Source organism: Papaver somniferum, chromosome 7, assembly GCF_003573695.1.
Source record: "Papaver somniferum cultivar HN1 chromosome 7, ASM357369v1, whole genome shotgun sequence".
Lineage (NCBI taxonomy): Eukaryota > Viridiplantae > Streptophyta > Magnoliopsida > Ranunculales > Papaveraceae > Papaver > Papaver somniferum.
The window spans coordinates 132,027,148-132,052,733 of NC_039364.1; the positions used below are offsets into that span (position 1 = coordinate 132,027,148).

Consider the following 25,586-nt stretch of genomic DNA (forward strand, 5'->3'; position numbering starts at 1 on the left):
AGGTGCTCGGGTGTTGGGAGGTTGTAGCAAATTGGATGAACAGCGAGGATGAGCCGTGGGATGTGGAGATAATGGATCGATCTAACGACGAGATGGAAGGAAGCGAGTAGCGACCGTTGGATGCGGAAGTACAACGAAACTAACGGCTCAAGATGGAGTTAGGTGCTATAATGTTTTTCAGGATCTTCAGATTTTGATGCACTATGATGAAGCGACCGTACGATGCTGAGATGATCCAATCCGACGGCTGAATATGAAGGCGGGTATGGATATTGGAAATGGGTTTGGGTGAGGGTTTTGGGCCTTGGGTATGCCAAGCCCATATCTTCTTTAAGAACAATTCTTCCTCTTCAAGCCCAGTTCTAGCCTTTTGGTCTTGCGCACAACATTCTTCGCGGTTTCCTTGTGTGATTCCTCTTGGCTTCCACCACTTTTCTGCTCTTTTTGCTCCGCTATTCATCCAAACTTTATTTATTACCTAAAAATGCAAAATTAGTTAATAAAAATATTTATTCTTGAAAACAAAGAAAATACAGAATATGGGATAAAATGTAGAATTAATGCACAAAAGATGAGTTAAATGCCAACAAAAAGATATAGAAATATGCACTTTTTAGCACTCATCAAATACCCCCAAACCTGAATTTTACTTGTCCTCAAGTAAAACAAAACTAAGGAAATCCTACCTATACCACTGTCGCTGGTCTCTCGAATGCATTTAGCATATGCACTAAGCCTTTTAAACCACTAAGTGTCCCTAGTGGACGAGTGAAGTCTCGTGAAGGTTTGCTTAGAACGTACCTACAAAGTTCTAGGACAAAATATAAGCTCAGATTCCATCAAATGTGACATGTGCAAGACAGTAGAAGCTCACAGCAAAATGGAGATGTCAATCTAGCTATCAAAGGCACAATCCTAGCACTGATAACAACTAAAGACACGTGATAAGAGTGTAAAGTGTATCTACACATGTTTCTAGAATGACCTGAAGTTATGACTACTAATCACCAAGAGATAGTTTTTAGGCTAAGAACCGAATTCTAAGCCAAGCTAGCTGTCCGGCTTTACGAGAATTGTGAATGTTCACCCAATGAGTTGGTGATATTTCAGTTTACCCGCGTTATACATCGATGGCTGCACCCTCCTTGCTTATTACAAGACTATTTACAACAAAAAGATGACTCTTTACATGACTCTTATTTACATTGATTACTCTCTTTTATTTTTGGAACAAGAGAGAACTATTGTCTTTAACATGACAAAACATGGAATAATAAATACTTGATTTTTATTTTTTTTTTTGATATTTTTTTTTTTTTTTTTTTTTGAACAAGTGACACTTTTGATACATAACAAAAAAAAAAAAAATTACATGACTTTGCAAGAGGTGCCCTTATCGAATGCATCCGGTCAAATTCTATGGTTGCTTTTCTTAACGTATCCTCCAACTTCTATCCCAGCCAACCAAAGAACAAGCTAGTCAAGTCTCATTCAGTATTCTAAAGTGATTGGCAATCTAACTTCCTATCAAACACCTTGAAGATCGAGGCTATACATGTATTGGTAGATCGTGCGCGTGCAAGTTTCTTATCACTATGTGAATTGTGCTAGAATCAGGGTGCCTAAATATCTAGACTAAGACTCCTAAAAATTACATATTTGCACAAGAGTCAACATTTCAAGGTAAATGAGCTCCATTTTTATGTTTTTTTTTATTTTTAATTTTTTTTTGGAATTTTTAAATTTTTTCAAAAAGAAGGAGTTCTGTTTTTTCAATTATGGCATTATCGTATCTACTCTATACCCCCAAACCTAAACTAAACATTGTCCTCAATGTTTCAAATATGAACAATATTATAATACAACATAGAAGAGGATCATGTTGAGTAGAGAAAAAGGAAAGAGAATACCCGATTTGCGAAAGCAAGATTAGAACTCCGTTATTCAGGCAAGAATCCAACATATTCAGCCGATCATATTGGATTAGCAAAATATACAAAAGGAACAAAAATTTTAAAATTTTATCTACTGGATTATATACAAAAAATTCACATACACTAACAATCTAAAGAGTTGAGGATCAACCCAAAAGACAAAGTGTAGGGTTTCAACAGCTTCACAAATAACTAAATGATAGGCATGCAAGTGAAGCTGTGAAAAAAATGAGCTACCCCCAAACCTGGATTTTCAACAGATATTTTGGATACAAAATCTCGCATTTTGGGGTCATCATGCACAAGGTCTAATTCGAAATGACTTTGTTTGGGATGGACAAACATGCATATTCCAACTGTGGCTCCAAAGTATTATTTAGATGCAAAATAGTCCAAAGGACTTGAGAGGCACACAGTTCCAATCCTAGTTGGGAATCTTCAGAAAATTGGTTTGAATTGTACAAACCAAATCTAGGTTGGGTGGAATATCAATTGTGACTTAGGCAAGAAGTGACATCTAAGTTTCTCACATGCATGAGATCAAAGTACCAATATTATCAGTCACATCAGCATTTCTAATCACACTCAAGTTGTGTAGCATGCTCATCATCACAAAAATTTCACAAGTCCAAATTCAGAATCATGGTTATCCGAATATCAAATTAACATCAAAGAAGCAATATATTGTGGCTTAAGTATGGAATCAGACACATCAACTATTTTTCATGCATAGGATCATTAGTGTCAACAGAAGATTTACCTAAGTCATGCTCTTCACAGGATAACTGCACAATATCTAAATCAGTATCTCATCACATGTATATGGAATACTAGAAGAAACATCATTCATGAAGGTCGGGGCAGAAAAGCCTAATGTATTTGAACCCAAAGGTTCCATAACATTTTCAGCATAGACATGTTCTTCTAATATAACATCATCATAATCATCATCATCACAAATACATGAAAATCCTACTTTGTCAAAACCATTAGTGTTTTTCGTCCATACATCTGCCTCTAAAATAGGTGAATATGGATTGACATTTTCAGCAATAGGGTATGAAACACTATATCCAGAATTAAGCTCATTGGGAAAATCAACATCTGACTCATGGTGATTACCCATATCATGTGGCATGGTCCTAGTTTCCCTATAGGTTTCCCACTGATGGGTTTTCTCTGCAACTTCAGCTAGAAATAACCATGCATCGTCCACAGTTTTATCAATGAATTCACCATTACACATAGATTCAACCAAGGCTCGAGACTTAAAGTCTAGTCCCTCATAAAGAATGGAGACCAGTCTCCACTTCTCGAGGCCATGATGAGGACACTCAAACAACAAATCATTAAATCGTTCAAAATAATGAAAAAGTGTTTCTCCATCTAACTGGACAAAACAATTAATACTTCGACGACTAGAGATGGTCCTATGATATGGAAAGAACTTTCCGACAAATTGATTTGTGAGTTGGTCCCAAGTGGTGATTGACTGCGGTCTCAGATTGCAAAACCATGTTTTAGCCCTTTCCTTTAAAGAAAATGTAAACAAGCGCAATTTCAAAGAGTCTTCGGATATATGGTCAGGTTGTAAAGCCCGGACAATTTGTTCAAACTTTCTTACATGGTTATAGGGATTCTCAGAATCGAACCCTCGAAATATAGGAAGTATTTGTATCATGCTTGCGTTTAGTTCAAATGGGCCATCAGTCTGGGGTAAGACGATACATGATAACTGACTTATTATGTTAGGGTACATGTATTCATGGAGACTACGGAGTTTATTCACACACTCCCATTTTTTCAAAAAATTTGGTTTTAATGGGTTTTGAAAATTTGATTTGAAAGGGTTTTGAAAAGAAAATTTTGGTTTTTAAAGAGGGAGAAAAATTTTGGTTTTTGAAATAAGGAGCAATTTTTTTTTTTTTAGTTAAGTTTGGTTCACAAAAGAGGCAAGCCCAAAATCAAAAAATTTAAGTTTAGAGCAAGCCCACTATTAAGAAACTACAAGCCTAACAAACAACTAAATTACAAGCCCAAATAAAGAAAGAAATAAAAATAAAACTAATTATTACAAACCCACAAAAAAAAAGAAAATAAAACTAAAATTATTACAATCCCAAATAAAAATAAAATAAAAGAAATAAAATTAAAATAATTATTACATGCCCAAAAAGATAATTACAATCACAAGCCCAAAAGAGAATAACAATATAAACCCACAAAAAAATTACAAGCCCAATAAATTTGGGTTTGGGTTTAGGCTTACCTTTTTGGAGGGAAGCCAGTTAGGCTTTGGTCCCTATTTTTTTAAGTTTCACAAGCCCAGTTGGGCTTTGGATCTTCCTAAACTTTTGTTGGAGAGGCCCAGTTGGGCTTTGGCTTTCCTTTGGCTTTACAACAGAAACCCAGTTGGGTCAACCCAACAGCACCAGGCAGCTTGGAGAAGGCAGCACCAGCAAGAATGGCTAGCTGTACCAGGTTCACTCCAACTGCACCAGGGAAGCCTAGCAGGCAGAAGTAGCAGCAGCAGCAGGGAGAAGAAGAAAGTAGCAGCACAACTGCAGCAACAACAGCAAGAGCACCAGAGGCTCAGCACCAGCAGCAGCAAGTGGAAAGCCCAGCAACACAGCAACAGAGGCTGGCAGCAGCAACAGGAAGCAGCAGCAGCAGCAACACCTGTTGGCTCAAAAAGAGAAGTAAGTTTCTCTTGAAAAAGAAGCAATGAGGGATCAATACAGCAGTGATATGCAAACTAAGATGCAAACTAATATGCAATATGCAAGATGCTAATGCAAGTTACACTAAGATGCAGTTAACCTAAGATGCAATGCAAAACAGTAAGATGCACAGCAAGTTATGCAAAAACAGCAAACTAAGATACAAGAAAAACTTCAACAAAACAGCAGCCAAGTCCCCGGCAGCGGCGCCAAAAACTTGGTAGGCAAATATAGATGTGTAAATAAGATGAATAAATGGATGCCTACAATGATAACCTGCAAGTGCACAGGGTCAAATTGTAGTAATGTGTGCAAGACAGGGTCATTCCACAGGGACTTGGGGTGTATTGAAGCATTCCTAAGCTAGTTAATCTAAATGCAATGAGTGACAATGACACAATGACGCAAAGAGAGCAAAACAGGGCCTATACAAGGTGAGTTAAAGGTGACAGTGGCATATACAATGGTATTTAGGCAGTGGCATATACAATGGTATTTAGGCAGTGGCAAAGGCAAAGCAAGCCAAGGCAGTGAGGGAAACAAAGATAATGAAACAGAGGTAGACATAGGCTTTACAGGGCAGTGACAGTGCATATTTACAAAGCATAGTGTAACAATAAGAGTGACAGGGGCATACAAAGAGAATGAAAGACAATGAAACAAAGAAAGAGATAAAAAGATAGTGTTACAAAGAAGATGGTGACATTTGCAAGGCAAGGAAGTGAATTTACAATGGAACAACAATGGCATATACAATGGTATTTACAGGGAAGTGATAGTTGCAAAATAAACAAAACAGATGCAAACCAAGGCTACAAACCAAGGCTGTGAGCCAAGGGCAGTGATGGAAGATAAGGGATAAGGTGAGAACTAAGGCTTCAATTCCACCCCTAGATGCATATAATTCTCTAAGATGATATACTAGTCTTCTCCTATCACAGCGATGCCTTAATCTCAGCTATCATAAGTCAATCCCCTAGCATTACTTGTCTTTCTAAGGTACAAGCAATCTAAGATTATACTACATTCAGTTCATATAGCCTTTTCGGAAATTAAAACATGCTTGTCATCAAACTGTCATGGAAAAGAAGTGCTCATACAATAGGGTTATATTTATCTAGAGTTTCATCTCTGCCTTAGTAGTAGAATTAAAACATGATGAAGTTCTTAAACATGTTGTTTGTCAGACAACAATGTATAAAACTATCCTACTGATGCTAACATAAGAACATAACATAACATAAACATGAACATGAGCTTGATGTAAATTGTAACAATCACACACTCAAATTCAATACATGTTGGAGTTCTGAACAGCTAATATTAACAATGCATTTGAATTGAGAATCATGGAATTGAAAAGATTGATAAACCCTCAAAGCTAACAGTTCATGGAAATAACAAAACTAAACTATTCTACTGATGCAATGGCTAATCCAGGCATAGCTCTACAACAACACCCACAAGTCCTATTTATACCCAATTTACATAATTAGGGTTTACAATTTTCCCCCAAATTCAAAACAGGGCAGTTAGGGTTTCTGATTTCTCACCTAATTAGATGGGACAATTGCTCCATCTCTTCGACCCACTCTTCTTCTGCTCTTCCTGCTCCTCTCCATGCCTTCCAATTACGTCTATAGACTCACCTATTGCATCAATTTCTCACCTAGGGTTTCAGGAAGAGGTGAGGTGAGAAATCGATGAAATAGATGGCTAGAGAAATTTGGTGATGATGGCTTTTAGTGGTTGGAGTGGTTGTAATGTTTCGGTGGAATTTGGTGGCTGGAAGAGACGAGGGTGTGTTGGCGATGGAGTTGGTGGATCTGTTGCAGAGGTATGGGGGAGAAGATGGAGAAGAAGGTGGTCGATGGAAAATTGGGTAAGGTCTGTTTGGCTGACGGGTATAGGTGTTAGGTGCTCGGGTGTTGGGAGGTTGTAGCAAATTGGATGAACAGCGAGGATGAGCCGTGGGATGTGGAGATAATGGATCGATCTAAAGACGAGATGGAAGGAAGCGAGGAGCGACCGTTGGATGCGGAAGTACAACGAAACTGACGGCTCAAGATGGAGTTAGGTGCTATAATGTTTTTCAGGATCTTCAGATTTTGATGCACTATGATGAAGCGACCGTACGATGCTGAGATGATCCAATCCGACGGCTGAATATGAAGGCGGGTATGGATATTGGAAATGGGTTTGGGTGAGGGTTTTGGGCCTTGGGTATGCCAAGCCCATATCTTCTTTAAGAACAATTCTTCCTCTTCAAGCCCAGTTCTAGCCTTTTGGTCTTGCGCACAACATTCTTCGCGGTTTCCTTGTGTGATTCCTCTTGGCTTCCACCACTTTTCTGCTCTTTTTGCTCCGCTATTCATCCAAACTTTATTTATTACCTAAAAATGCAAAATTAGTTAATAAAAATATTTATTCTTGAAAACAAAGAAAATACAGAATATGGGATAAAATGTAGAATTAATGCACAAAAGATGAGTTAAATGCCAACAAAAAGATATAGAAATATGCACTTTTTAGCACTCATCACCGGCCGACTGGGGCCTAGTCCCACGAGTTTCCCTAATTTTATATTATATTTTTCATGGTTTTATGAAAATACCATGAGATTAGGGAAACAATAATAAAATAATGAGAAACCATGAGGTGTGGGGCCGGCCGGGATCAAGGCATGGCCGGTTGGCCAATAATCACGGCCCCACAATATTTTCCCAATTTTATATTATTTCTTTGGCGCGAAGGAAACACCATGAAATTGAGGAGTTTCCTCAAAACGAAGGATATTTGTTCAAATGAAAGGATTTTCATAAGATCAAGGAAAATAACAAAAAATATGATAAAATATAAAACTGGCGTGGGATTAGCCACGGCACGGCCGGCCGTCCGGTGAGCCAATCCCCCAGCGCCTTGGTCAATATTTAATTATTTATTATTTTCCTTCCTATTTTGCATAGGTTCATCGTTTCGTCGTATTTTGAAATACTCGTTTGTGCGGTGATTGTTAGTGCATCATCGTTGAGTACACTTGCACCATTTGAATCGGGGCTTACTCGAAGGTATCTCAGACGCCCGTACATTGAATATTTATTACTAACCCATGGAATTTTGTTGGGAAGAACCATAGATTGAAGTAACGAAATATTACGAAAATATTTGAATATTTTCTGAAATTCACTGGATGAATCCAAGAATTTAGGAATAATTAATTGATGGCTCTGTACTAGAAAGCAAGCTGTCTAGGAGCATTAATTATTCTAAGTGACATGAGCTAGTTGAAGCGTCATATCCTTTATATAATCAGGGAAAACTGTTGTTTGTATCCTGAAGACGTTATTGCTCTATACTAGCAGGCAAGCTGTCTAGGAGCTGTCAATCTTGTGATTCTATATAGAAGTAATTTCTGAAGTGTTCAATATTCATGAGATATGCCGTTGCCTAGCCGAGAGACTACATATCTGCATGTACTCTGAGGGACATTATTCTCAGTCAGAGATTTGATGAGAGACCCGTGTCTCAATACTCGCGTCTGATTGCTGTATCATAAGTTTGTATAATTATGGGTTTACGACTTTAGCCTTCGTCGAAAATCCACCATCCACATTAAGTCCCCTGCTTAGTGAGGAACAGTCGTGTTCTTCCTCAGTCAGCATTGAATGGTGATTTTTCGGTTATAACAATATAAGTAATTGAACTTAATCGTAAGTTAAGACGTTACCGAATTTCGATAGTACGAGCAAATCACGTCTTGAATGAATATCCCAATGGCATGATAGAGCATCGTTCGATGATCATAAATTGGTATTGAACCACTGATTTGGACGACGGGACCTTGGTCGTTTAGGATTCGCGGGCCGGGCCCAATAAGGAAATCCTTGTGGAATTAGGTTTTGGAAATAAAATTTGATATAAAAGGGATTTAATCCCTTTTTTTATTATTTTCTCCACGACCAGTACCTTCATCACCTCCTCATCTTCATCACGTCAACAGTAGCAGGGGGAATTCGCCGAAATTTGTCGCTGTCACCGATCGCCGGTGTCGTCGACTGCCGTCCGGCCGAATTCCGGCCACCGCCGACCACACGTAAGTTATTTTTTTGCTGATGTTCATGAGTTTCATGAGTTTTTCATGCCTTGATCATGATAAAATTATATACATGTGCATATATGAGTATAAGTTTTTGTTGAAAACCTTCGTTTTTGAAAACGTGTGTTCGTCTGATCGTTAGTTTTGAAAACTTATAATAATCCCTGATCTAGGAGAGATTTTTTTTATGTATAAACCTAGGTCCAGTGATAAAACTTTATTTATGAGCTTTCATGAGAACCAAGGTTTTATCGTAAAAGGAGTGAATTTTCACAAAACCGAAATAAACCCTCGTTTTAAAGAATGACGATAGTACGAAGGAAAAAAGTTTTTTTTTTATACATGGACTTGTGTCCAGTGATAAAATTTTGTTTATGAGCTATCATGGAAATCAAAACTTTATCTTATAACGTGTGAGCTTTCACAAAATTGAAATAAACCTTCATTTTTAAAGACGAACGACGATACGAAGGAAAAGAGCTTTCTTTTTTTTATATAAAATCATGACCTGTCCATGAAAATATTTTTGTATGCAAAAACCGTGATCTGCTCATGGAACAGGGTGTTTTTTTTTTTTTTTTTTTTTTTTTTTTTTTTTTTTTTGCGTGAGTTATCACTCACAAAATGAAAAGTGAGTTATTGTTCACGTTTTTGTAAACATATATTTTCAAAAACCCGAGTTTGATTTTGAGTAATATTCAAAGAAAACAATTATTTATGATGAAATAATGTTTTAGTTTTCATAATTCCATGGTGAATGTTCACACAGTAGAAATGTTCATGATATTATGAAAATATGAGTTTCGTTCGTCTTCTGTAGGTTTCGAAGAAACGAACGAGTTTTGAGGTGTTTAACTCTCGCATTACTATCACTATTGTTAGTGGAATCGTAAAAAGGTAAGAGTTAAGAATTACCATTTTGTAGATGCTAGTATTTCCATTTGCATGATTCCATCATCTTGTTGAATTTCATATCTGGATGATGTACTGAAGTAGAATGTAGTGTGAATTTTACAGTTACTCCGCAAAGATGTCCAACTCCCAAGCTAATGACGCCTCGAGAGATGAAATGTGCGTTGATGATGATATCTCCAGGGATGAAACATGTATGGATGAGACTTCCGTTGGCAAAGAAGAGGATGAAGCCCCTGGAATTAAGAATGTTCCGAATGTGGATGATGCATTTTTTGAGGTTCAGAAGGAAGCTGAAAAACATCTCAAATCTCCAGCATATCGTCTTTTGATAAATCCCAGAAATGTTACTCAGAAGAAATTGGTGTCTCCCAAGATAGTGATCCAGTTTTGTCTTGAACGAGGGATCTTCTTTGCATAAATCATAGAGTTTAAGCTTTCTCGACGACCTTTGGAAAATTTCTCTGGATGGGCAAGACATATGCTGGGTTTCCCTCATGTCAGGGCTATGCTTGATCAGGCGCAAGTGACGAGAGCTATTCAAGCTTCTGGAGAATACTTCCTCGTTGGTGTATTCCCACTCACACCTTGTGGGGAGAGTTTACCATTACCTTAGAGGATGTAGCTGCTTTGATGCATCTCCCAATCACGGGTAATCTTCCTGGAGATCTTTCAGATGAGGAGATTGCAGTTTCTAACATCTTGACAACTGCAATGGAAGAAGTGAATAAGGCGTCTGGAAGTAAAGGATGTTGTGCTTACTGGCTGACATGCTGGTGGCCAAAAGATGAGGTTTATGATAAACCCATCGACGGTATGTTACCCATTGTTGCTTTCTTATGTTTATGGTTGTCCAGAGACATTTTTGAAGACAGTGGAAACTTGTTGAAACCCTTCGTGATCCCCTTTGCTATCAATATGGCTCAAGGTGAGCAACTTCCAATAGGTAGCCTATTCTTGGGATCTTTGTATTCTAACTTAGACTCCTTGGTTATAGACTCCAGTGTATCAAACGGCTTTATGAAGATTGAGTGCTATGCTAACACGATATTTCTTCAAGCTTTGATGTGGGAGCATTTCAATAACTATGCGCCTATTCCATGTAATATCTTGCAAGGACAGAATGATGATGCTCGTCATATCTTCTTTGAGAAAGATAATGCCAGGATCATGCGCTGGTCCACAAAGCAGCCTCGGTCTAAAGCACGCCTTATTGATGTGTTAGATGATGAATCTGAATTCAACTTCCGCCCGTGGGTGTCAGTCCCTTCTTATGTTTCTCAGCCGACGACTTTCAACACTGGAGAGAGTATGGCTTTGACATCTGGTGCGAATCTGAATGATGGCGAGAGATCTTTCATGTTGAGTTGCACCCCTGGTCATTTGATGTCGGCTATGTACGGAGAGCTTTCAGTGGAGGTATATAATATTGATAGAGTAGCTCGACAAATGAGTATGGATCAGTGTGTTCCAACTTCCGGAGGAGGAAGCCATCAGTTGAACATCTCAGTACCCATTTAGACCATACCCATGTGGAAGGAAGTAATTACTGGTTTCCTTGCTCTGAGAGATTTTCATATGTAACTCCAGGTTATGTAGACTTCTGGGATCAACAACTTGAGCGGTTGCGTGATTTTGTGAGGGTTGGTCAGCCTCCAGTGAAGGATCCCCCTTCTACTGAGATGATTTCACAGGGCGGTCGTAATGTAAGATCTCGAATCCGTGTAGATTTCTCAGAAACTAAAGCGATTGTTCATGGTGGAGAAAGACGGAACAAAAGTTATAAGCTGTTACCTAATACCGTAAAGTCCCCAGTTGGTTCTTTGGTGAGTTCTCAGTATTTCCCTTGTTGTGACTTTTTCTCTCACGCATTATTAGGATCATGAAACCAATGTTGTTATTCCGTTGCAAAATTTTACTCCATCAAGTATCGATGGTCTTCGGTTTTCTGCTACTGAGCAAACAATTCCTGATTTGAGCGATGAAGAAGAAGCCGTATGTATTTCTTCGTATATTCAATTATGATGTTTTATAGATAAAATGTTGATTGTTGAGGATGTATCCAGGAGTATTTCGTCATGGAGACGGAGAGTGCTGATACCCGGCCATCCTCTGAGAATAGAGACGAAAGCACTTTCAAAGATTCGGAGCCGAATAGAAGTAATGAGCCTTTTGTCGTTATCACAGACAATCCCAATTCCTTGAATACTTCGGAGACCCCCCAAGTAAGTATATGCCCTGTATCCTCTTCATAGAAGTATGAAAGTGCTGATTGTGAATGAATGAATGAGAATCCATGTGTATACACGAAAAACTTAGTCGAAATTCGTCGTCAGAAAATTCAGAACTCAGTTTTTTAGCAAAAACGCCGTAAAACCTTCATCTGGAGTCGGATTTTCATGATCTGCATATGCATATTTAAGCCTGGAAAATTTCCAAGCTTTATTGAAGAATCATTTTAAGTTTTGAGAACGTTCAGGGCCTGAAAAAGGCGAAACAGTAGACTTCCAGGAGACTTTCAGAACTTTTTCAGATGATATGTTGCTCAATGTTTTGACCGCATCTCCTTGTTTGTTCATCGGATTGTCATGAAATTGTGACACACTTTAGAGGAAATCTATACGAAGAGAATGAAATATAACCCATCCTCAGATTCCTTGTATATTACTCCCATTTCGTCTTTTAGTACAGAGCAGAGTACAGTTTCTTCAGACGAGGTTACCGTAAAACGTATTTTCATGATCCATTTGATGCTTCACTCCCGTATCATGAACTAATTGGTGGATTCAGCGTTCCCATTGGATATGCAGGCTTGTACGAGAAAATATGGAAGAAGTTTGGTCATCTGATTGTTGACAGGGATCCTGGACGCGCTTATGATTTAACAATGCAAGTAGGTATTATCTTGCGTGTCGTAAGTGATATATGCACTAGGGCCAGAAATACTGTAATTCCAGATATACTCTTTGATTGGGAGTTTAACTTAAAGAATTCAGAAAGGCTTGGCTTCAATGTGAAGTGGCTTCGTAAGCAAATGAACGCTATCAAGGACTCATGTGAGAACAACATACCCTTTCCCAATGATGCTGTGATGGAGAAGGAAGACAAGATTGCCAGGCTGACTGAAGAGTTGAACAAGGAGAAGGCGGCTTTGCAGGTCTTGAAGGATGCGGAGGAGCGAAAATCCTTTTTTGCTGATTTTCTTTGATTTCCCTTTCATAATCTCTTGAACTTCTGAACTTCTGAGAGGTGTGAGGTTTTTATTTGGGTTTTTATATTAGATGGTTTTGGATTGGTAGATGGTTAAGGATTTTTTTTTGGATTTGATAGAGATTCTCTTTTAAGAAATATGAACTGAATTTTGATAAATTGTTGAATTCAAATACTGATTGCAAGTATTGCAAACTGTAGATGGGGAAAAACGATTTGCTGATTTTTAAGGAATTGAGGAGACGACCGTACGGAGGAGACTCCTCAAACCGATAGAAATGTTAAACCTCACACAGATGCACCGCTGCAAAGGGGGTGCTTTAGATTCAAGAGATCAATCTGTAGTACTCTGTCCTAAATCAAGACAATGACCGTTCCAGAGTAAATTCGGTCACAAGAGAGGATGAGTTGATATGTAGGAGGGAAGCTGGGAAATGTGTGGAATCGATGGTATTCAAAGATTGTGGGTGTGTGAATTCCGAATACGATAAGCTCTGAGTGATTGAAATTGCTCAATTGAGAATAGTTGCTCAATTGATGAGTTGATGATCTCGTGTTGTCGATGAGACGTGAGATTGATGATACTGATGATGATTCAATCATGATTCAGAGATTTATTTATATTGCTGGAATTGTAGACACCATGATTCCATGAAGTGTGACAGTTGATGGAATCAAGGAGTGGGGAAGTGGAGATCGTGTTTGAAACCAGTTGCTCAACGTGTGGAGACTTGGTCGATTTTCCACCCACTACCTCGTGAATTCCTTCAACTGATTGCACGACTTGCTCACATTCCATCGTGTGTTTGAACACACGTGCTGTAGACCGCCAGACAAAAACCCTAAGTTATATCCCCCCAAGTGACACGATTGACGTCTCGTGGTTTGTTAGTCAATTGATGACTTCTTGGTTTGACGGGACAATGAGTCCATGTAGTTTCTGAGTGTCGAACATGATGTTCTGAAACTCATGAATTGAACATGCCATGAGACAGAGTTTTAATTCTTACGATGAAGTGAGCAAGTGTTGCTCATTCGATGGATCGTTGTATATTGATTGTTGAACCAATATTCCTTGGTTTGAACAAATATTTATCATCTGAGCAAGTGTTGCTCATGTGATGAATTGTTGAATATTTGATCGTCTGAGCATGTGTTGCTCGTCTGATGGATTATTGGTAACGTACCAAAAATATTAATTAGAATACTGGTCGTTGAAACGAGCATAATTAATAAAATTAATGACCATGAGGCCGTCGTAAAATTATTAAGGTTGGAATATGGAATGATGATCCTTGGATTCAGAAACCCTAATTTGATCAATTGATGTTCAATTCATGGTTCGTCAGAATTTCAACAATGGGACGAAGGAGGGAGCGATTACATGGGACCGTGGATCAACCATGTAGTTTCCATATGCTCACGTGAGCAAATACGAATAACTCCTGAAGAGTTGACGATTTTTTGGTGAAAGAATGATTAAATGCTGGTTTAATCATTTATTCGAAAATGCTCGTCTGAGCCTTAGGTGAGAAAACCTAATTAATTATGACGAGGCGAGGGACCGACCATGGAGTCATGAAATCGTCCCTGGGTTGTCACGTGACCGCCTGACGATCACTTCATGAAAAGACAAAGTGTTTGGAAGAGTTTTGGACCTAATACGAGCAATTGTGCAAACTAGGTCAAAACTATGAAAATTGATGGGACCGGCTTCCGTGAGCCAAAGAGCCAATCTTGGTCGGTCAAGATAGCGTTTTCGTGTCCCCAAGGCGTCCGTGTTTCAGTCCTGAGAATTTTGATATTTTCTGGCGTGCAATTGAGCATCCATTCGAGAAAATATGCCAAAATTAGGGTTTCGACGAAACTGAGGAAAACACCATGAGATGATGAAAAATAATTATAAAATAAGGAATGAGTAGGCGTGGGACCTCCGTGGTCAAGGCATGGTCGGCCGGTCGTGACCATGGTCTCGTGGTGACTTTTCCTTAATTTTATAATATTTTGATGATTTTATGAAAAATTCATGAATTTTGAGAAATTTGATGAATTTTGGGAGTTTCCATGAATTGAAGGAGTTTTCATGAGTTCAAGGAAGAAAAAAATATAAAAATAATAAAAAACAAGGGTGTGTGGGACCGTGGAAGGCATCGTCGGCCGGCTAGGGCCCGGTCCCATGAGTTTTCCTAATTTTTTTAATATTTTTAGGTATTTTGATGATTTGAGGGAATTTTTCCTAATTTGAGAGAAATACCATGAAATCAAGGAATTTGATGAATTCAAGGAAAACTAATAATAAAATAATAAAACAAAGGGACGTGTGGGACCACCTAGGGCATGGCCGTCCGGCCAAGGCCCGGTCCCACAAGTTTTCATAATTTATTTTATTATTATTTGATGATTTGTGCAAAAATACCATGAAATCAAGGAGTTTTTTATGAAATTGGAGAAATAATAATAATAATAATAATAATAATAATAAAATAATAAGGAACCGTGGGTGTGGGGCCGGTTGGGACCAAGGCATGGACGGTTGGCCAATGATCACGCCCCACACTCCTTTCCTTAATTTTATATTATTTTTTATGGATTTATGGAAGTACCATGAAACCGAGGAGTTTCCTCAAGACGAAGGAGATTTGATAAAATGAGAGAATTTTCATCAAATCATGGAAAATAATAAAAATGCATTAATATAAAACTGGAGTGGGATTTACCACGACACGGTCGGTCGGTCGTGTGTCCATGCTCCCAGCACCCTGGTCAATATTTTAATTATTTATTATTTTCTTCTCCATTTTGCATAGGTTCATCGTTTCGTTGTATTTTTGAAATACTCGTTCGTGTGGTGACTGTTAGTGTATCATCGTTGAATACACCTTCACCATTTGAATCGGGCTTACTTAGAGGTAGCTCAGACGCCCAGTTGTTGATCATTTATTATTAATTGTGGAATTTAGTGGAGAATAATTCACAAAACTGAGTAATAAGATGTTTATTATTAATTCATAGGATCAGCTGAGGATTCAACTACGAATTTAAAATAATAAAGTGAGCATTACCATTCCATGGGATCGTAGATTCGACCATAGAATCAGAGTAATTAAGGTTTATCTATTACCATTTATGAGACCAGTTGTGGATTCGATCATGAAATCGGAGTAATGAGATAATATAGTTATTGCTATTCTATGAGATCAAGTTGTGGATTCGATCATAGAATCAGAACAATTGTTATTGTCATTCCATGGGACCAGTCGTGGATTCGACCATGGAATGGGAGCGATTGTAATTAGGAATAATTAACTTTGTGGCTCTATAATAGCAGAGCAAGCTGTCTAGGATCATTAATCATCCCGATATGAGCTTGTCGGTAAGTCATATCCTTTATATAGTCAGGGTAAACTCGTTGTTTGTTCCTGAAGACGTTATCGCTCTATACTAGCAGAGAAAGCTGTCTAGGAGCCGTCCATCATGTGATGCTATATAGAAATAATCACTTAAAATATTCAGTATTCCTGAGATATGCCGTTGTCCGGTCGTGAGACTACATATCCACATGTACTCTGAGAGAAAGTACTATCCGTTGAGAATTCGATGAGAGAGCCGTGTCTCAACACTCACGTCTGATTGCTAAATCATAGCTTCATATAATTATGAGTTTACAATTTTATCCTTTGTCGAAAATCCACCATTTACATTAAGTCCCCTTCTTACTGAGGAAAGCTGTGTTCCTCAGTCAGCATTAAATGGTGATTTTCCAGCCATAAATAATAATACCAGTGATTGAAATTAGTCATAAGTTGAGACGTTACCGGATTTAAAGAGCATGAGCAAACTACGACTTGATAAAATTTTCAATGTCATGATTGGAGCATCGTTTGATGAGAATAAATTGGTGTTGAACCGCTGGTTTGGACGACGAGTCCGTGGTCGGTTAGGATTCGCGGGTCGGGCCCAATAAGGAAATCCTTAGAAAATTAGGTTTTGGAAATAAAATTGATATAAAAGGGATTAATCCTTTTTTTTTTCCCACGAGTAGTTCTCCACCGCCTCAGCACCTTCACGCCAGCAACAGGGGAAGACCGCCGGGATCGGCGCCAGTCGCCGCCGGCCAAATTCCGGCCGGCGCTCCCAGGTACGTTTTTTTTTGTTTGCTGATGTTTATGATCCTCATGAGTTTTTCATGCTTTGATCATGATGAAGTTATATACATGTGTGTATATTAGTGTGAGTTTTATGAAAAAACCCTCGTTTTTGAAAACGTATGTTCGTTCGATCGTTAGTTTTGAAAACTAACTATAATCCCTGATTTAGGAGAGATTTTTTTTTAATATGAACCTAGGTCCAGTAATAAAACTTAGTGTATGAGCTTTCATGTGTGCCACGGTTTTTTCATAAAAGAAGTGAATTTTCATGAAATCGGAATAATCCTTCGTTTTAAAGACAAATAACGATGGCACGAAGGAAAATATGTATGATGAACTTGTGTCCAGTGATAAAATTTTGCTTATGAGATTTCATTTAAATACAAAACTTTATTATATGTATGAGATGTGAACTTTCACAATATTTTTTTGAAATAAACCTTCGTTTTAAAGACAAATAACGACGATACAAAGGAAAAATAATTTTTTATATATATATATGTAGCCGTGACATATATTGTGTAAAATATGATGGTATATTTTATTTGCATGAATTTGTTTTCATTAGATAAAATTCTTTGAGAATTTATATATGCAAGTTGCATTAGTTGCTGTTTTTCCAAAAATCAGAAACGTGGGTTTTGAGGAACCTTCGAAGATATACAATATATTTATGATGAAATATTTTATTGTTGTAAACTTCGTAGGTCAGTTGTGTGAATGTTCACATTATGGAAATTGTGTCCGTGATTTCATGAAAAATCAGTTTCGGAAATTAAATAAAGTTTCGTTCGTTTTTGCAGTTTTCGAAGAGACGAACGATTTTGGGGTGTTAACTCTAGCATTACTATCACTATTGTTAGTGGAAGTATAAAAGGTGAGAGTTAAGAGTTACCATTTTTTCTCGTATTTCCTTGATTTATATCTGGACGGCATACTGAAGTAGAATGTAGTGTGAACCTCTTCAGCTACTTAGCAAAGATGTCCAATCCCAAGCTGACGACGCCTCGAGGGAAGAGATGTGCGTTGATGATGGCATCTCCAGATATGAGACATGCATGGATGAAACTTCCGTTGGGGGAGACGAAGACGAAATCCCTGGGATTAAGAATGTCCCGAACATAGATGATGCATTCTTTGAAAAAGATATCCCAGGAGCTAAGCAACATTTGAAATCCCCAGTGTATCATCTTTTGATAAATCCCAGAACTGTTACTCAGAAGAAATTGGTGACTCCTAAGACAGTGATTCGATTTTGTCTTGAACGAAGGGTCTTCGCCTCATCAATCATAGAGTTTAAGCTTTCTCGACGACCTTTGGAGAAATTTGCCGGCTGGGCGAGGCATATGTTGGGTTTTCCTCATCTGAGGACTATGCTCGACCAGGCGCAAGTGACGAGAGCTATTCAAGCTTCTGGAGAGTTGTTCATTTATCATGGCGCAAGTGGTATTGTGGCTCTGTTTTCTCGCTGGTGCATTCCCACTCACACTTTCATATGTAGATGGGGAGAGTTTACCATTACCTTGGAAGACGTGGCGGCTCTGATGCATCTCTCGATCACGGGAAATCTTCCTGGGGACCTTTCAGATGAGGAGACCGCCGTTTCTCATGTCTTGACAGCTGCAATGGAGAAAGCGAATAAGGATGGTATTAAAGGATGCTATGCTTCCTTGTTGACACACTGGTGGCCCAAAGACGAGGTTTCTGATAAACCCATCTACGGTATGTTACCCATTGTTGATTTCTTATGTTTATGGTTGTCCAGAGACGTTTTTGAAGACTGTGGAAACTTGTTGAAGTCTTTTGTGATTCCCTTTGCTATTAAGATGGATCAAGGTGAGCAACTTCCGATAGGTAGTTTATTCTTACGCTCCTTGTATTACAACCCGGACTCCTTGACTATAGACTCCAGTGTGTCGAACGGCTCTATGAAGATTGAGTGTTATGCCAACACGATGTTTCTTCAAGCTTTGATGTGGGAGCATTTTAAGAATTATGCACCTACTCAACGTAATGTTCTGCAAGGACCGAATACTGATGCACGCCATACTTTCCCTGAGAAAGATAATGCTAGGATCATGCGTTGGTCCACCAAGCAGCCTCGTTCTAAAATACGTTTTATTGATGTGTTAGATGAAGAATCTGAGTTCAATTTTCGCCCGTGGGTGTCAGTCCCTGATTATGTTTCTCAGCCGATGACTTTCAATACTGGAGAAGGCACGAGTTTGACGTCTGGTGCGCATCTGAGTGATGGCGAAAGATCTTTCATGTTGAGTTGCACTCCTGGTCATTTGCTATCAGTCACGTTTGGAGAGCTTTAAGTGGAGGAGTATAATATTGATAGAGCAGCTCGACAAATGGGTATGGATCAGTGTGTTCCAACCATACGGAGAAGGAAGCCATCAGTTGAGCAACTCAGGACTCATTTGGATCATACTCACGTGGAAGGGAGTAGCTACTGGTTTCCTGGTTCTGATAGATTCGCTTATGTAACCCCAGGTTATGTAGAATTCTGGGACCAGCAACTTGGGCGTTTGCATGGATTTGTAAGATTTCCCAAACCTCCATTCAAGGATCTTCCTTCGGCTGAGATGATTTTCATTCGACCCAGATTGAAGTATCTTTCTAGTGATAAACGAAAGTCGTCTTCAGGATGCTCTCAGGTATGTTTCTTCATATAATCTTCACGAAATTATAAGAACTGTATTCTGATTACATTACTGGATTCCACCACAAGACGGTCGTAATGTACGACCTCGAATCGGTGTAGATTTCTCAGAGATTGAGGCGGTTATTCATGGCGGGGAAGGCATGCATAAAGGTTATAAGCTTTACCCAATACCGTAAAGTCCCCAGTTGGTGCTTTGGTGAGTTCCCAATATTTCCCACTGTGACTTTCATTGCTATTAACATTAGAATCATGAAGCCAATGTTGTTAATTTTGTTGCAGAATTTTACTCCATCGAGTCTTGAAAGTATTCAATTTTCTGCTACTGAACAAGCAATCGCTGATTTGAGTGACGAAGAAACTGTAAGTATTTCTTCATATGTTCAAATGTGGAGCTTCATGGATGAAAAATATTGATTGTAAATGACGTGTACAGGAGGATGTCATCATGGAGATGGATAATTCTGGAACTCAATCATCCTCTGGGAAGGGAAATGGAGGTAATTCCCAAGATTCGGAGCCGGATGGAAGTGATGTTCCTCTTGTCGTTGATGTGGACAATTCCAACCCCTTGGACACTTCGATGACTCTTCAAGTAAGTATATATCATGTATATTCTTCATAGAAGTACAAAAGTGTTGAATTGTGAATGAATGAATGAGAAACCATGTGAATATATGAAAACTTAGTCGAATCGCGTCGTCAGAAAATTCAGAACCCAGCTTTTTAGTAAAAACGCTGTAGAATCCTCGTCCGGAGTAGGATTTTGATGATCTGCATGTGCAAATTCAATCCCGGAAAATTTCCAAGCTTTAACATAGAAGATTTTTAAGTTTTGAGTACGTTCAGAGCCTGAAAAAGGCGAAATAGTAAACTTCCAGGAGACTTCCAGAACTTTTTCAGATTGCGCATCACTTGATAATTTGGCCACATCTACTCGCTCGTTCATCGGATTGTCATGAAATTTTGACATGTCCTAGAGGACATCCATACAAAGATAATGGAATATGACCCATCCTCAGATTCCTTGTAGATTTCTCCCAGTTAGTCTCCTAGTACAGGGAAGAGTTCAGTTTCCTCAGACGGACTCATCGTAAAATGTATTTTCATGACTTTCATGTTATTTGCTCGTGATTTGAATGCAGTATGATGAACCTTGCTCGTGATTTGAATGCAGTATGATGAACCTTGATGATGTTGCCTTGATGGTATGCTGTGTTTAATAATATCCTTTGGCTTCGTGATTCTAACCTCATGTAATCTTCGTATTAGGTGCTAAATACCGAAGTTGAGGATACTGGAGACCATGATGACAACTCTAACCTTTCTGAAGTTATTGATGAAGAGACAACCATCCCGGCACTTCGAGGCCATGAGATAGTCGCTTATGATGTTATGGAAAACCAGATGGTTGTTTCTTCAGTGATAGAAGAAACCGAGATAGCAGCGGAGAATACCGAAGGAACTGTTGCTTTGGTCGTGGAAGCCGCTCCAGTGACTGAGAACCGTATAATAGTGTATGAATATCCAACTGTAGGGGTTTCTTTCAATCCTCCCTTTTTCACTTCACTCCCGTATCATGAACTGGTCGGTGGATTCAGCGTTCCCATTGGATATGCACGCTTGTACGAGACGATATGGAAGAAGTTCGGCCACATGATCGTTGACAGGAACCCTGGGCGTGATTATGCTTTAACCATGCAAGTAGGCGTTATCTTGCGTGTCGTGAGTGATATGCATACGAGACCCAGGAATACCATGACTCCAGATATACTCTTTGATTGGAAGTTTAACTTGGAGAATTCAGAAAGAATTGGCCTTAACGTGAAATGACTTCGTATATCAAGGATTCATGTGAAAAGAACATACCCTTTCCTAATGATGTTGTGGAGGAGAAGGAGGACAAGATTTCCAAGCTGATCGAGGAGTTGAACAAGGAGAGGTCTGCTTTGCAAGCCTTGAAGGATGCTGATGAGCGAAAGCCTTTTCTTGCTGATCTTTTGAACTTATAAACTTCTGAGAGATGTGAGGTTTATACTTGGGTTTTGATATTTATAAGGTTTTGGATCGACTGATGGTTAAGGATTTTCTTATAGATTTGATAGAGATTTTCTTTTACGAAATATGAACTGAACTTTGATAAATTGCTGAATTCAAACACTGATTGCAAGTATTGCAAATGTTTTGGAGGAATTGAAATACAAATGAAAGAAAATCCTAAATAATAAATCCCAACACCATGAGTTCTTCAAACGCCCAATACCTTAAATGTCCAATAATTTCAGATAAACGCCTTGAGCCAATTTTCGTGAAAAACTGGTAGGTGTAGATAGGGAAAAACGATTTGTTGATTTTTAAGGAATTGAGGAGACAACCGTACGGAGGAGACTCCTCAAACCGAGCGAAATGTTAAACCTCACACAGATGCACCGCTGCAAAGGGGGTTCTTTAGATTCGAGAGATCAATCTGTAGTACTCCGGCCTAAATCAAGACAATGACCGTTCCAGAGTAAACTCGGTCACAAGAGAGGATGGGTTGATCTGTAGGAGGGAAGCTGAGAAATGTGTGGAATCAATGGTAATCAAAGATTGTGGGTGTGTGAATTCTGAATACGATAAGCTCTGAGTGATTGAAATTTCTCAATTGAGAGTAATTGCTCAATCGATGAGTTGATGATCTCGTGTTGTCAGTTTGACGTGAGATTGATGATACTGATGATTCAATCATGATTCAGAGACTTATTTATATTGCTGGAATTATAGACACCATGTGTGACAGTTGATGGAATCAAGGAGTGGGAAGTGGAGATCGTGTTTGAAACCAGTTGCTCAATGTGTGGAGACTTGGTAGATTTTCCACTCAATACCTCGTGAATTCCTTCAACTGATTGCACGACTTGCTCACATTCCATCGTGTGTTTGAACACACGTGCCGTAGACCGCCAGACCAAAAACCCTAAGTGATATCCCCAAGTGACATGATTGACGTCTCGTGGTTTGTTAGTCAATTGATGACTTCGTGGTTTGATGGGACGATGAGTCCATGTAGTCGTTGAGTTGAACATGATATTTTCAAACTCATGAATTGAACATGTCATGAGACAGAGGTATAGTTCTTACGATGAAGTGAGCAAGTATTGCTCATTCGATGGATCGTTGAATATTGATTGTTGAACCAATATTCCTTGGTTTGAGAAAATATTTATCATCTGAGCAAATGTTGCTCATGTGATGAATTGTTGAATATTTGATCGTCTGAGCATGTGTTGCTCATCTGATGGGTTATTGGCAGCGTACCAAAAATATTAATTAGAATACTGGTCGTTGAACCGAGCATAATTAATAAAATTAATGACCATGAGTTCGTCGTAAAATTATTAAGGTTGGAATCTGGAATGATGATCCTTGGATTCAGAAACCCTAATTTGATCAATTGATGATCAATTCATGGTTCGTCAGAAGTTTAACCATGGTACAAAGGAGGGAGAGACTACATGGGACCGTGGATCAACCATGTAGTGTCCATATGCTCATGTGAGCAAATACAAAGAACTCCTGAATAGTTGACGATTTGTTGATGAAAGAATGATTAAATGCTGGTTTAATCATTTATTCGAAAATGCTCGTCTGAGCCTTAGGTGAGAAAACCTAATTAATTATGACGAGGCGAGGGACCGACCATGGAGTCATGAAACCGTCCCTGGGTTGACCCGTGACCTCCTGATGAGCACTTCATGAAAATCCAAAGTGTTTGGGAGAGTTTTGGACCTAATACGAGCAATTGTGCAAATTAGGTCAAAACTGTGAAAATTGATGGGACTGGCTTCCGTGAGCCAAAGAGTCAATATTGGTTGGTCAAGATAGCGTGCTCGTGTCCCCAAGGCGTCCGCGTCTCAGTCTTGAGAATTTTGATATTTTCTGGCGTGCAACTGAGCATCCATTCGAGAAAATATGCCAAAATTAGGGTTTCGACGAAACTGAGGAAAACACCATGAGATGATGAAAAATAATCATAAAATAAGGAATGAGGAGGCGTGGGACCGCCGTGGTCAAGGCATGGTCGGCCGGTCGTGACCATGGTCCCGTGGTGCCTTTTCATTAATTTTATAATATTTTGATGATTTTATGAAAAATTCATGAATTTTGAGAAATTTGATGAATTTTGGGAGTTTCCATGAATTGAAGGAGTTTTCATGAAATCAAGGAACCAAAAGATATTAAAATAATAAAACAAGGGCGTGTGGGACCGTGGAAGGCATGACTGGACGGCCAGGGCCCGGTCCCACAAGTTTTCCTAATTTTATAATGATTTTATTATAAATTCATGAATTTTGAGAAATTTGATGAATTTAGGGAGTTTCCATGAACTGAAGGAGTTTTCATGAGTTCAGGGAAGCAAAAAATATTAAAATAATAAAAACAAGGGCGTGTGGGACCATGGAGGCATGGTCGGCCGGCTTGGTCCCGGTCCCACGAGTTTTCATGATTTTTTAATGTTTTTTAGGTATTTTTGATGATTTGAGGGAATTTTTCCTAATTTGAGAGAAATACCATGAAATCAAGGAATTTGATGAATTCAAGGAAAACTAATAATAAAATAATAAAACAAAGGGGCGTGTGGGACCGACTAGGGCATGGCCGGCCGGCCAAGGCCCGGTCCCACAAGTTTTCATAATTTATTTTATTTTATTATTTGATGATTTATGCAAAAATACCATGAAATCAAGGAGTTTTTTCATGAAATTAGAGAAATAATAATAATAAAATAATAAAGAACCGTGGGTGTGGGGCCGATTGGGACCAAGGCATGGCCGATTGGCCAATGGTCACGCCCCACGTTCCTTTCCTTAATTTTATATTATTTTTTATGGATTTATGGAAGTACCATGAAACCGAGGAGTTTCCTCGAGACGAAGGAAATTTGATAAAATGAGAGAATTTTCATCAAATCATGAAAAATAATAAAAATGCATTAAAATATAAAAACTGGCGTGGGATTGACCACGACACGGTCGGTTGGTCGTGTGTCCGTGCTCCCAGCACCCTGGTCAATATTTTAATTATTTATAATTTTCTTCTCTATTTTGCATAGGTTCATCGTTTCGTTGTATTTTTGAAATACTCGTTCGTGCGGTGACTGTTAGTGTATCATCGTTGAATACACTTTTACCATTTGAATCGGGGCTTACTTAGAGGTAGCTCAGACGCCCGGTTGTTGTTTATTTATTACCAATTGTGGAATTCGATGGAGAATAATTCACAAAACTGAGCAATAAGATGTTTATTATTAATTCATAGGATCAACTGAGGATTCGACTACGAATTCATAATAATAAAGTGAGCATTACCATTCCATGGGATCGTATATTCGACCATAGAATCAGATTAATTAAGATTTATCTATTACCATTTATGAGACCAGGTGTGGATTCGATCATGAAATCGGAGTAATGAGATAATATAGTTATTGCTATTCTATGAGATCAAGTCGTGGATTGGATCATAGAATCAGAACAATTGTTATCGCCATTCCATGGGACCAGTCGTGGATTCGACCATGGAATATGAGCAATTAGGAACAATTAACTTTTTGGCTCCATACTGTAGAGCAAGATGTCTAGGATCATTAATCATCCCGATATGAGCTTGTCTGTAAGTCATATCTTTTATATAGTCAGGGTAAACTCGTTGTTTGTTCCTGAAGACGTTATCGCTCTATACTAGCAGAGCAAGCTGTCCAGGAGCCGTCCATCACGTGATACTATATAGAAATAATCACTGAAGTATTCAGTATACATGAGACATGTCGTTGTCCAGTCGTGAGACTTCATATATACATGTACTCTGAGAGAAAGTACTCTCTGTTGAGAATTCGATGAGAGACTCGTGTCTCGATAC

General features: G+C 38.7%; 1 protein-coding gene across 1 annotated transcript in view; it reads left to right on the forward strand.

Annotated features, from left to right (window-relative positions):
- Positions 1-10,295: 10,295 nt before the first annotated feature.
- LOC113295246 (transcription initiation factor TFIID subunit 11-like) overlaps positions 10,296-25,586 on the forward strand; it is a 46,982-nt gene continuing 31,691 nt past the window's right edge. Inside the window, exons 1-3 of the mRNA XM_026543598.1 lie at positions 10,296-10,476; positions 11,253-11,368; positions 11,729-11,887. Coding sequence (XP_026399383.1) covers positions 10,296-10,476; positions 11,253-11,368; positions 11,729-11,887 — 456 coding nt within the window. The remainder of the gene's footprint in view (positions 10,477-11,252; positions 11,369-11,728; positions 11,888-25,586) is intronic.